The sequence below is a fragment of the Sus scrofa genome, chromosome 2, assembly GCF_000003025.6.
Source record: "Sus scrofa isolate TJ Tabasco breed Duroc chromosome 2, Sscrofa11.1, whole genome shotgun sequence".
Lineage (NCBI taxonomy): Eukaryota > Metazoa > Chordata > Mammalia > Artiodactyla > Suidae > Sus > Sus scrofa.
Window position 1 is genome coordinate 132,401,525 of NC_010444.4, and position 11,720 is coordinate 132,413,244.

At 37.3% G+C, this 11,720-nt stretch overlaps 1 protein-coding gene across 1 annotated transcript in view; it reads left to right on the forward strand.

The window, feature by feature from the left end:
* Positions 1–11,592, forward strand: part of ADAMTS19 (ADAM metallopeptidase with thrombospondin type 1 motif 19) — a 267,851-nt gene extending 256,259 nt beyond the window's left edge. Inside the window, 3 exon segments of the mRNA XM_021084737.1 lie at positions 5,272–5,449; positions 7,985–9,605; positions 10,530–11,592. Coding sequence (XP_020940396.1) covers positions 5,272–5,449; positions 7,985–8,136 — 330 coding nt within the window. The 3' untranslated portion in view covers positions 8,137–9,605; positions 10,530–11,592.

Below are 11,720 nucleotides of genomic sequence, written 5' to 3' on the forward strand. Positions count from 1 at the left end.
GTTCAGAATTAAAGGCTTCTAATTCATGGAATTGATTCCTAAGGTGCTTTGTTTCAAGGTGCTCCAGGGTGATATTAAAATGGTTTGGGGAACAGCCTATTTGTCAGACAGTACTAGTCTCTCTTTTTAAAATACTTTAGTCAGGAAATTTTTCTTGTAAAAGAAGGATCAATGGTAGGTTGTCTGGGGCACCCTGTGGTTTTTTTTAACCAGTTGCTGGCAAATTGATGTTGACATTTTAGGACTTTTGCCTTTAGTGGGTGTCTATAGCGCCGCCTTGTTTCAAATATATTTTAACATAGTACGTATGTGAAGGACATTGTTTACAATGTATTAGAAAAAAGACTTAAGGAAGGGAAGGAGGGAGGGAGAAAGGAAGAGAGGGGGAAAGGGAGGAAGGAGAAAGGGAAATAGAAACAGAAAGCCACTGAAGTTGATCCAAGATCTGTAGAAACATGGTGGGAAGGACATTGTATTTGGAATTAAAAGACTTGCATTTGAGGTCACTTTCTCCATGAATCCTACCATGATCATCCCATTTGAATTTCCAAATCCCGTAACTCAGATTTTCCCAGTCCTCCTTCTCAGATTTAATTTTCTCCTTAGCCTTTGTCAGTATCTAATACACATGTACTTAAACGCTTTACTTTCTTGCTCCGCACTATTAAAAGGTAAATTCCCTGAAGGCACCTATTTTTGTCTGTTTTGTTTCCTATCACTTCCCAGTATCCAGAACAGTATTTGGCACATTGGAGCGTTTCAGTAAATGTTTGTGGAATGAATGAATAAAAGAATCTCTGCGAGCCCCACTCTTTCCATCTGTAAAGTCATTAGGGTTATGAGGAAAATTAACCAAGACCTTATGTGCAAAAGCATATTAGATAATGCTTGGGATGTAGTAGGTATTTCATGTGTCCATTTGTGTTTATCCTATAAAACATACATAGATCTGTCAATTCCTTGTCCATAGATAACCGTGACAGCATGTCCCACCTTACCCAGGACTGTCCCTTTTTATGCCTGTAGTCTAGGAATAGTTATCAGCAACATCTTTCACAAGTGATCTGATTGGGATGATAAGTGATACCACACCATCCAAAGAGAAAGCATGCTTATGAATTGTCCTCAGGACAAAAGAGTTTATCTCACACCACATAACCTGAATTATAGCCAATCAAAACCAAAAAGGCCTTCTAATTCATTAATGTTTAGATTAGTAATAAGATATGAGGATAAGAGGTTATTTGGCAGGGTAGGGGAAAAGAGAAGATTCTGTTAACATAGAGAGAAATAGTAGCAGCCTTCTGATAGCAAGGAAAGCTTAAGTGTCTAGACTCTGAATTTAGTGTATGTGGGTTCAAGTTCCACTTCTGCTGCTTCTTAACAGTAACATCATGGTCACTTTGTTTCACTTATTTGAGCCTCTTTTTTCTCATCTGGGTAAAGAGACAATAGTATTCATGGGCTTCACCTGAGATATTAAAATAAGTACAGCCTCTAACACAGTATCTGGCGTGTAATGAATACCAAGTAAGTGTTAACTCCTGTTAGTATGTTATGGAGTAAAAGCTTTCAGAAGTGATATTATTGGTTCTCTTAGATCCCAAGGTAGCCAACTGGTTCTATCATACAACTGTTACTTAAAATATTAAATAATTGGCTGAGAGTAGATGAAATTGCCTGGCTTTCACAATATTTAGCAATCTGTTTCTCACGCCATCTATTTTAGATCATTGTGTTTTGTTGTAAAGTGTATTGAATAATGTACAAGCCCCATAGGAATTAACTAGTTCTGCTGCTTTTATCTTTTACACAGGATTCGGAACATGAAGGATGGTCTGTAAATATTTGAAAAGAACAGTAAATAATGGAAGATTCTGAAATATTCTGAAAGTGAACTGTAATTTTGAAATCATTTAATAGAACTTCTGTTATACCATCATTGGGTGGCTCAGTGAATAATTAGTTTATGAAATTAGAGTCTTGACTGTTAATGCAGTTTCACCGCTTAAAAATTGCCTGACTGCAGTAGCTTTTATTAACAGGTTACTTGGAGCTTTTTCTTTGATAGTGATTTAGACCTGAAAGTGTAGCTTGCTTAACAAAATGATCTACTATAATACTTTGCTTTTCCAGGACAGTAGTTTCTAGAGACAATATTAGAGCCTGGGTCTCATCATTTCAAGTCAGAATTATTTTGGCTTTTTCTTTTCTTGTCTGTCTGTCTTTAATCATAGTAATGTGATTTGAGAAAATATCCAATTATTTAGTAGGATCTTCTGTAATAAAGTAAGACATAGTTTAGCAGATACCTGGGCATTTTCATTGTTACATTGCAGATATCTGTTTATTTTTGACACATTTGTAATAAAATTTTTACCAAGGTATATTTTATAAAGAAAAATTACTAGTAAGAGCTTGTTTTTCAATCAAGGATTCTAATGAAAATTAGATTCTAAGGCTTTTAGACTATTTAACTTCATAATAACGCTTATCCTGTTAGTAACAAAGGCAGAAATTATACCACTTCAGTTTAAATGAATTTTTTTCTCTCAACTTAAAAAAAGTTATGAAAGGTACTATTCAGTCATTGTATGCTAAAATTATTCTGATTTATCGTATATCTATAGTTACTTTGTAATCCTGAAAAATGGCATGTTATTTTCGCTTAAGCATGTCCTTTGGACCTGATATAAAATTAGTCAAAAGTATTGGGAATAGTCTGCAATTGATTACCAGTTCTCTTTGACATATGGTTGAGAACCTTCTCTATTGTATCAGAATGAATTCATTTATTATAAAACTTTTATTATTCTTTTGGTTTCTCAGGTATTGTGATTGCTTTCAAGATCTACAGAAACTTAAGTATAGATATTAGACTGATATTTTTCTGTATAAACTTAACCCCTTAAAGGTTTTAGTTTAACTATTTTTCATTTTTCTGAAAATATTTCTAAGAAGCAAGTATCAATAGATAAATGATAGATAGATAGACAGATAATCTCCATTCTATAGAGTTATGTTACTTTCAAGGGAGGAAGACCATGTCAAATCGTTACTCCTCTTATAATAGTTTTAAGTTATAATAAAGCATAAACTGAACTGGAAACATTCAGAGCCTATAGAAGCTAACCAGGAAAAAATCAGATTTACAAGAATGCACTATCCCATTTGTTGTTCTTTAATCCCCTATTTGTAGAAAGTTAAGAATTCATCAGTCATCAGATGCAAAGAGGGTTTTATATGGAAATATTTACAGAATAATGTTTAGAAAGATCAGTCATCTGTAAAGTACATGCATGTTAATGGCATGGACATAAAATTGTATTATTCTTGTAAGCTGTTTTTGTACATGGTATGTAGGTTTTATTACTGAGGTGATATGACAAGAGCCTGATTTCAAGAGATTTACCATCTACCTGCTGAGACAAACTAGATGCATGAAAAGATATGAATCAGAAGATAAACTAGCCTACATTAAATGTAGAACTCACACTATTGACCAGTGATTTCCAAACTCAGGCTGTGCAGCAAAATCACCTAGACACTTTTTTTTAAGTGTATGTTCCCAGACCCCCTCTGAATTTATTGCATTAGAAATTCTAGGTCTTAAAAGTTTTAGTTAAAAAAATTTTTTTTCTCCAAGTGATTCTAAAGGATAGCTTCAGCTAGATGGCTATATGGTTTTAACCATAGCTGTTGCATACAGATGCATAAGTATTTGGGGCATTGTGGAATATTTCATAGAGGTAGTGGATTTCATTGTGATTTGAAGAGAGTCAAGGCCTTTGGCAAGGGATAATACTATAAGTGCAGTTGTAGTTGTGATAGCAGAAAGTGCATGGATATAATGAGTCTATTACAGAGCCAGTGGTTCCTAAAGCAAGGAGGTGGCAGACTAAGGTGGAGGAGATAGAAAAACAGCAGCCTAGAGATCCTGCGATAGTGGGTTTTATCTCGTAGGCAGTGGGGAACTCAATAACCAAAGATTTTTGCCTGAGGAGATAATATATGTAAAGCGGTTTTGAAAGCACACCTATTCTGTATTAATATGTGGGACTCATTGGAAGCTGGGAACTAAAGACAAAGGGAACAGTAGCAGATGAGGCTTGCGGTGACGATGGTTTGTGCAGAATGCTTCTTGCGCTAATAAAAATATGAAGAGCGGAGACCCAAGGTGATGATGAAAAATTGAAAATTCTTGTAAAGAAAATGCAATCCTGATAGTGACTTTGTAAATACAAAGGGAAAAAAAGTTACAGACTTGGTACCTGCATATCTAAAAAGGGACAATCAGAGAGTATTTATCAGTTTTCAAAGAGACTACACCAAGATCATCTCTTTAAATAGTTCTACGTCTTTTAGAAGTATTTAGCGAAATGTGACTTGATGTTTACTGCATAGAAACTAATGTAACTGGTAAATAAATCATCATTTTCAGACACACAAGCACCTTCCCTCTCTCACATGTAATTTTGATACCATAAAATGATTGTATTTTAATTGCATTCAATTAAGCATCTTATATGTGTAATAGATGAAATCTAGTGATAAAAATGGACCCAAGAGACTTCTTTGGTAAACATTTTACATTAAATATGTTCTTCTTTGCAGTAGTTACAAATGAAGAGTAACTACGTTTCGCTGAACTGCAAGGAAAACCATTAAAAGGGTATTTTATTTGAAAAACCCAGATGATGTAATATTTTTATTTGCACAGTGTTGGATGTCGTATAATCTGTGAGGACACCGCAGTTATTTCAGTAACACATCAGCTTGATAAGCCATGTTGATATTCTTAATAAACATTTTAAGGCCAGAGCAAACAGAGTAGATGATTACATTGAAAGACTGTAAGGAGGAACCAGCTACACAGTTGGGCATGTCTGACTCTTAAGCATCAGGGACTAAATGAAAGAACCCATGCATCAGTTGTTTGTTGCACACTGGGTATTAAAACTTTAAAAAACTGTCCGCCCAGGTGCATCACTGGTAGCACTCATTCACTTTTCCTCCGCATCCCACACTCTAACGTCTTTCTTTTCATCGCCCACGTCCTTCATTACCAAAGCTCTGCCTTCCATCAGCTAGATGTGCTGAACAGCCCTGTGTCCAAGTTATGAGCAACAACATTTCGGACCCCTGTCTCCCATCAACCCTGAATGTCATGGCTCATGTTCACCTTTCAGAAATACAGACAGGAGGTGGCTCCCAGCCTAGAGAAAGGACACAACAGAAAGAACTTCTAACAAAACCTCCTGTCTCTCCTAGTGCTCAATTACCTGTGGCAAGGGAATGCAGTCTCGGGTCATTCAGTGCATGCATAAGATCACAGGAAGACATGGAAATGAATGTTTTTCTTCAGAAAAACCTGCAGCATACAGGCCATGCCACCTGCAGCCCTGCAATGAGAAGATTAATGTCAATACCATAACATCACCCAGGCTAGGTAAGCTGACCTCAGAGGATTCGATGTTGAGAAACAGAGAGACGGTGGCTGCTTCTATTTTGTGAATCCCTTTAAAGCTTAGCTTTCTATCTCTGCTAATTAGTTTGATTCTGACTAAATTGCATCTATTTGATTATAGTTTGTCCAAATGGTCATGTGGGTAAAAAATCGTAAAGATTAAATTATTTTCATTCCTGAGCTGCCTACGCAGAGCCAGGCCCTGGAACTAGAAACGCTCTACCACCCAAGGTTATCCTACAAAGGGTTGGAAGATGTAACCATATTTTGGGTTCTGACCAATCCCATGGCAGAACTGTCAATAAGGTCATGTCCGTGGAAAGATGCGGCTGTGGTATATGTTTTGGATCTCTTCATTGGTAACAACCTTCTTTGTGATCCTGGGTACAGAGTGTCTTTTGGAAAGACAGTAAAAAATTCACTTTTAAGAGTAGGTGCATACGGGAACTCCAGCCACAGATTCCTGCCACAGATCCTTTGGAAGCCTGGAATCTTCTCACAGTCAGGGCTGGTGCCATCTTGAGCTCAGCCCGTCCCCCTCTGATGCCTTAATAAATCTCTCTTGCTTTACCAAAAGAAAAAAAAAAAACAAAATGGGGTGCCCATCGTGGCTCAGTGGTTAACGAATCCACCTAGGAACCATGAGGTTGCAGGTTCAATCCCTGGCCTTGCTCAGTGGGTTAAGGATTCGGCATTGCCATGAGCTGTGGTGTAGGTCATAGACGTGGCTCGGATCCTGCAATGCTGTGGCTCTGGTGTAGGCCGGCGGCTACAGCTTCAATTAGACTCCTAGCCTGGGAACCTCCGTATGCCACGGGTGCGGCCCTAGAAAAGGCAAAAAGACCAAAAAAAAAAAAAAAATGAATAGGTACATAGATGTATACCACTGAACAAGAGGTACCTTTTTTTTTTTTTTTTCATTTTTAAGGGCAAAATGGTAAATACAAATAAATAGTAGTAACATTGATTTACAAGGTTTTTAATGTTATATTATCACATATATTCTCAATTCCTGTTATTCACATAAATTATCAAGTAGAGTATGTATTTTAAATAGATATATCCTGATTTGCATAACAAATACTCACAAATGAATTTGCCTTTATTTTCGTGGCAGTTGGTGGCTTTTAACAGCACTGTTGCCTGGATGTCATTGGGTTAATTTATGTTTAACATCTTCACTTTTAATTTGTGTATGTAATCTCCAGAGGGTTGCTTTAATCATATAGAAGAATACGGTCAAAACTCAAGGAGCTAAAGTATCATGATACTTTTCCAGGCATAAGATTCAATCAAATGGAAAAGTTTGGTTCTTCAAGGAAATACAAAAATTCTCTTTATTAAGCCAAATAATTAATATTTCTAAGAAATAATCAGTTCAAGTAGAATTAAAACTAGCTAAGACAAAAAGTTAAGCAATCCTAGAGCAGATGCACTAAGTCCTTGTATTCAGAAATAACATAATCCCTTTCTCCAACAATTATCTGGAGTCCTTCTTGAAGTATCATGTGGCAGAAAATAATGTATGAAAAGAAGAATTTAATTAACTGCATATTCCCTGTTTATTTTTTCTTGATGGTACATCCCCAAACACAGAAGCACTGTGGTTGGAAAATCCAAGGTCTTTAAATGCAAAATAATGAATCATATTAGAATAGTGGCAAAAGAGACAATTTTATTATATATGCCGGAACATGCTATTAGTTTAGAAAAACTGGGGCCAAATTTCCATGACCAGATATTTTTTTGTCTACCAAGAGCTCACTTTGCTTTATTGCTGTAAATTTTAGTCACTTTTGATAATCAGCTTTGATTTTAAGGGTGCCTGACGTCACAGTCCCCAGATGATCCCAACTAGACATGTCTGCTGTCTAGGAAACGAGGAATGTGAAATAAGTGGGAGCAAATTTTTGTTTTGCTGTTTCTTTGCAATTCCATCCATAACAGTACTTAATAATTTGTATTCCCGTAGTGGCAGACATATTAAGCACATTCATTTTTCTTTTTTAATCTTCTCAACTAAAAATTCAAAACAAGCTTACCTGAAAGCCATGAAATGGAAACTTAAAAGCCGTCTGCAGTGCAGCTCATTGGATTTGGGAATTCTATCTTTAACAAGTCAGTAAAAGCTCATGAGTAATATCATTATTCATTGGCTTTACTCCTTTATTATAGAGGGTGTGTGTGTGTTTCTTTTCCTTTCCTTTCTTTTCTTTTTTTTTTTTTTTTTTTTCCAGCTGCACCTGCAGCATATGGATATTCCCAGGTCAGGAATCCAGTCTGAGCTGCAGCTGCAACCTGCGGCAGTGCCAGATCCTTAACCCACTGCTACACACCCTGTGTGCGCGTTTCTTTATCTCTGTCTTTTGAGCCCCAGACGGTAATATAAATGCGTCAGAGTGAGTGGACAAAACTCTCACCACCACCACCATGCAAATGCTTGTTCTTTGCATCTATTCATGACACCTCGTGTAGCTATATATATATCTATCAAGTTCCTTGTGTTCTGTTTCACAGCTGCTTTGACTTTCAAGTGCCTGGGAGACCAGTGGCCTGTGTACTGCCGGGTGATACGTGAAAAGAACCTCTGTCAGGATATGCGGTGGTATCAGCGCTGCTGTGAGACGTGCAGGGACTTCTATGCCCAGAAGCTGCAGCAGAAGAGTTGACCTCTAGCACGCTGGCTGGCTCACAGCCCTTTGCCATTGCATTTATTTATGAACACACACCCTAGCATGTTTTTCAGACCAAATATTATCAGATTACATATAATTTAATCAAATTAATTTATTTTGGGGGCCTGCCACACATCCGATATGGTGTTTGTTTTGGTTCTGCAAACAAATTTTGATGTATGCTGTATGGCTTCATACATCATTTTACATCAATAAGTTGGATCCAGTTTCCAGAATGAAAATAAAAAGGGAAAAAGGAAAAAAAAAACAACTAAGATCTTTAGGCTTTCAGAAAAAAACTTTTTTTTTTTTTTTTTTTTTTACATTAGGGCTGTCTCTAAGGTGCTACTCTCCCCCCAACAGTACCATTGCGTTATCCAGAATGTATACTAATTTAGCATAATAGTTGAGTTATATATGGAGGAAAATCATTTTTGGGTTTTGGTGTCCTGATGCAGAATTAGCCCATTTTCTGTAATCTGCAGAAGATGTGTCAACATAACAAACATCATGGCGTTGAACAGGATTTTCGAGAATGTATCGTGCATTTGGTTCAGACTTAGAGATATGTATAGGAAAAATTCTACTGTAATTATAGCCTTATTTTAATAATGGAAAAGAAAAGTCAAAATAGAGACTTTGATCATGTTCATGAACATGTACTTGAACACAAGTTTTGTAACAATGAGACACTGTAATGATTTACACTGAATCACCATTGCACTGTTGATATAGTGTAGAGAAACCATTATAGAAATGGTAACATCCTACAAAAATGTGTATTATTTTAACATGCTGTCATTAGAGTTTAGCTTTTTAAAATATTGTGAGCAAAGAAAGCATTGATTCACCCATTTCCTTGTACCTTTTTAGCAGATTTATAAAAGAGTATAGTACTTAGCCTCACCAATCATGAGAAAATTTACTATTTTTTCAAACTTTTCCCTAGAAACAAGGAACAACCAAAAGCATATAATACTGTGGTAGTTTCATTGTGGGTTTTTTTTTCTTCTTCAAAATGAAACAGTTTTACACTTCTGTGAAACATTTAACAACCAGCTTAAAGGTTTTCTTGTGAGAAAATGCTGTACATGATTCACATGATTTCTTAGATTTTTCAATAAAAATATGTGAAACTTCCTAATGGACGCGATTCTTCGTGAGTCTCTCACCTTTCTCCATGCCTTGGCACTGTCTGCTTTTATTCTGGAGTCTCTTCTCGAGGATGTTGGTGTAAGGAACAGCTTTGGAAGAGGAAGATGGCCTCCTCTTTGGAGCAAAGGGCAGCCACGCTTATTTCTCTTTGTGAAAGTTTCAGGTTCCCTAAAATTGGGATCTCTCTCCTGTAATCCAGTTTGCTACATGCGCAGGTATCACCCGGCTCTCTTCGCATCACCCCAGAGGAATTGGGACTCCAAGAACCGCACTGAGAAAATGCCAATGCTCTGGCTACTGCTTCTGCTGTAAGTAATAAAGTCCTTTGCCTCTGTCTCAGGAGTTTTATCTCTTCTGCCCTGAGAGTGTGGCAGGCTAACTTGATAGATTGCACATAGAGTAAAGCATCAAAATCTTCCATTTTTCCCACTTCCCCCATTAGTATTTTCACCTTCATTTTCATATGGGGAACGGGTTTTTTTTTTTTCAAGATTGTGCCTTACTGTGTGTATCCTTTAATTACTGAGATATAAGATTTAACCAATAGCGACACGTCTTATATAAGATAGTTGGAGAGTGGGAGAAGGAAAAATTCCATCGTAAGAGGAGACATTCTTTTTTTACAGTTTATTTTGTTGAAGTATAGTTGATTTATAGTGTTGCACCAATTTCTGCTGTACAGCAAATGACTCAGTTGTACATATACATACATTCTATTTCATATTCTTTTCCATTATGGTTTATCACAGGATACTGAGTATAGTTCCCTATGCTCTACAGTAGGACCTTATTGTTTTTTCATTCTATATGTAACAGTTTGCATCTGCTAATCCCAAACTCTCATTCCTTCCCTCCCCCCACCCCCCACCTTGGCAACCACAAGTCTGTTCTTTATGTCTGTGAGTCTGCTTCTATCCTATAGATATATTCATTTGGGTCATATTTTAGATTCTCCATGTAAGTGCTATCACATGGTATTTGTCTTTCTCTTTCTGACTTAGTATAATCACCTCTAGTTGCATCCATGTTGCTACAAATGGCATTATTTCACTTTTTATGCCACTTTTGTATGCCAAAGATATTTCTTTGTATATATGCACCCCATCTTCCTAATCCATTCATCTGTCCATGGACATTTTGGTTGTTTCTATGTCTTGGCTATTGTGAATAGTGCTGCAGTCAACACTAGGATGCATGTATCTTTTTGAGTTAGATGTTTTTGTCTTTTGCAGATATGTGCCCAGGAGTGGGATTGCTGGATCATATGGACAACTAAACTAGTTTTAGTTTTGTGAGATACTTCCATACTGTTTTCCATCACAGCTGTATCAATTTATATCCAGTCAACAGTGTAGGAGGGTTTCCTTTTAAGAGGAGACATTTTTAATCCATCCCTTGCTTCCTGAATCCATGAATTGACAAAGAACTATCATGATTTATTGGTCAGTGAATCAAACCATGAACATCTTAGAGGATCTTCAAAATGTTTTCATTCAGCTGGTGCCAGAATTGAATCTTTGGAGGAAAAAAGACATTGCATTATTCTGTCACGCCATCTGTTCATGGCGACGGAGACCATGGTAATTCCAGAAATCTACATGAGTGGCAGCCCCCTACCATACTTTTTTTTCCTGTACTATAAATTCCCTGAGCAGAAACAGTGTCATATTGAATACCCTACCAGTGAATGAGGCACTTGATAAATTCATGGATGGTATCTTGGCAGACACCTTGCAAACAGGCGAGGCAAATCCATACTCAGGGTAAATGGCTATTGCTGTGAGAACAAACCACTGTCTGTTTTGTGATTGAAGTGATCGAATGTCATCATACTGCAATCAAGGTCTTTTGGCTGGATTGACAAGGACTTGGAAGGAGCATGGTTTGAAAACTGGTGACAGAGGCATTCTGAGGAAAAGGCACGTGGATGACTTACATTCCGTTTGACGGCTTAGCAAAGAGCAGCCTCAGGAGAGAGGACTCAGCCATCGGGTGGATAAGATGCCAAGTTCTGTGTATGTTGGTCCGTCTCTTTCATCAGCCATCTCTGTCCTTGCCCAGAGGGCCCAGAGATATTGGTGGCAGGCCTGGAGATTGTGTTTGGGGTCAGCTTCACCATGGCCAGTCTAGCTGCAGTCACTGCTGAGGACTCAACCTAATAATAGCAGGGAGGATGTGACTTCCCACTATGGCACAGCTCTGCAAAAGGACCAGCCCACAAGCTTGATTGCCTCCTTTGTTTTTCACCAGTTTTAAAAGTGTTATATAATAAATGCCCAAGGATTTATAACCTAATCAGAGGTTTGCTTTGTAATCAAAAGTATCCAACTAATTTTCAAAGTCGCATAATTTGGTGGATCCCAACTACGCATCTGGACATCTCTAGGCTTTTCAGGTGGAGATACATTCAGATATTTCAGTTG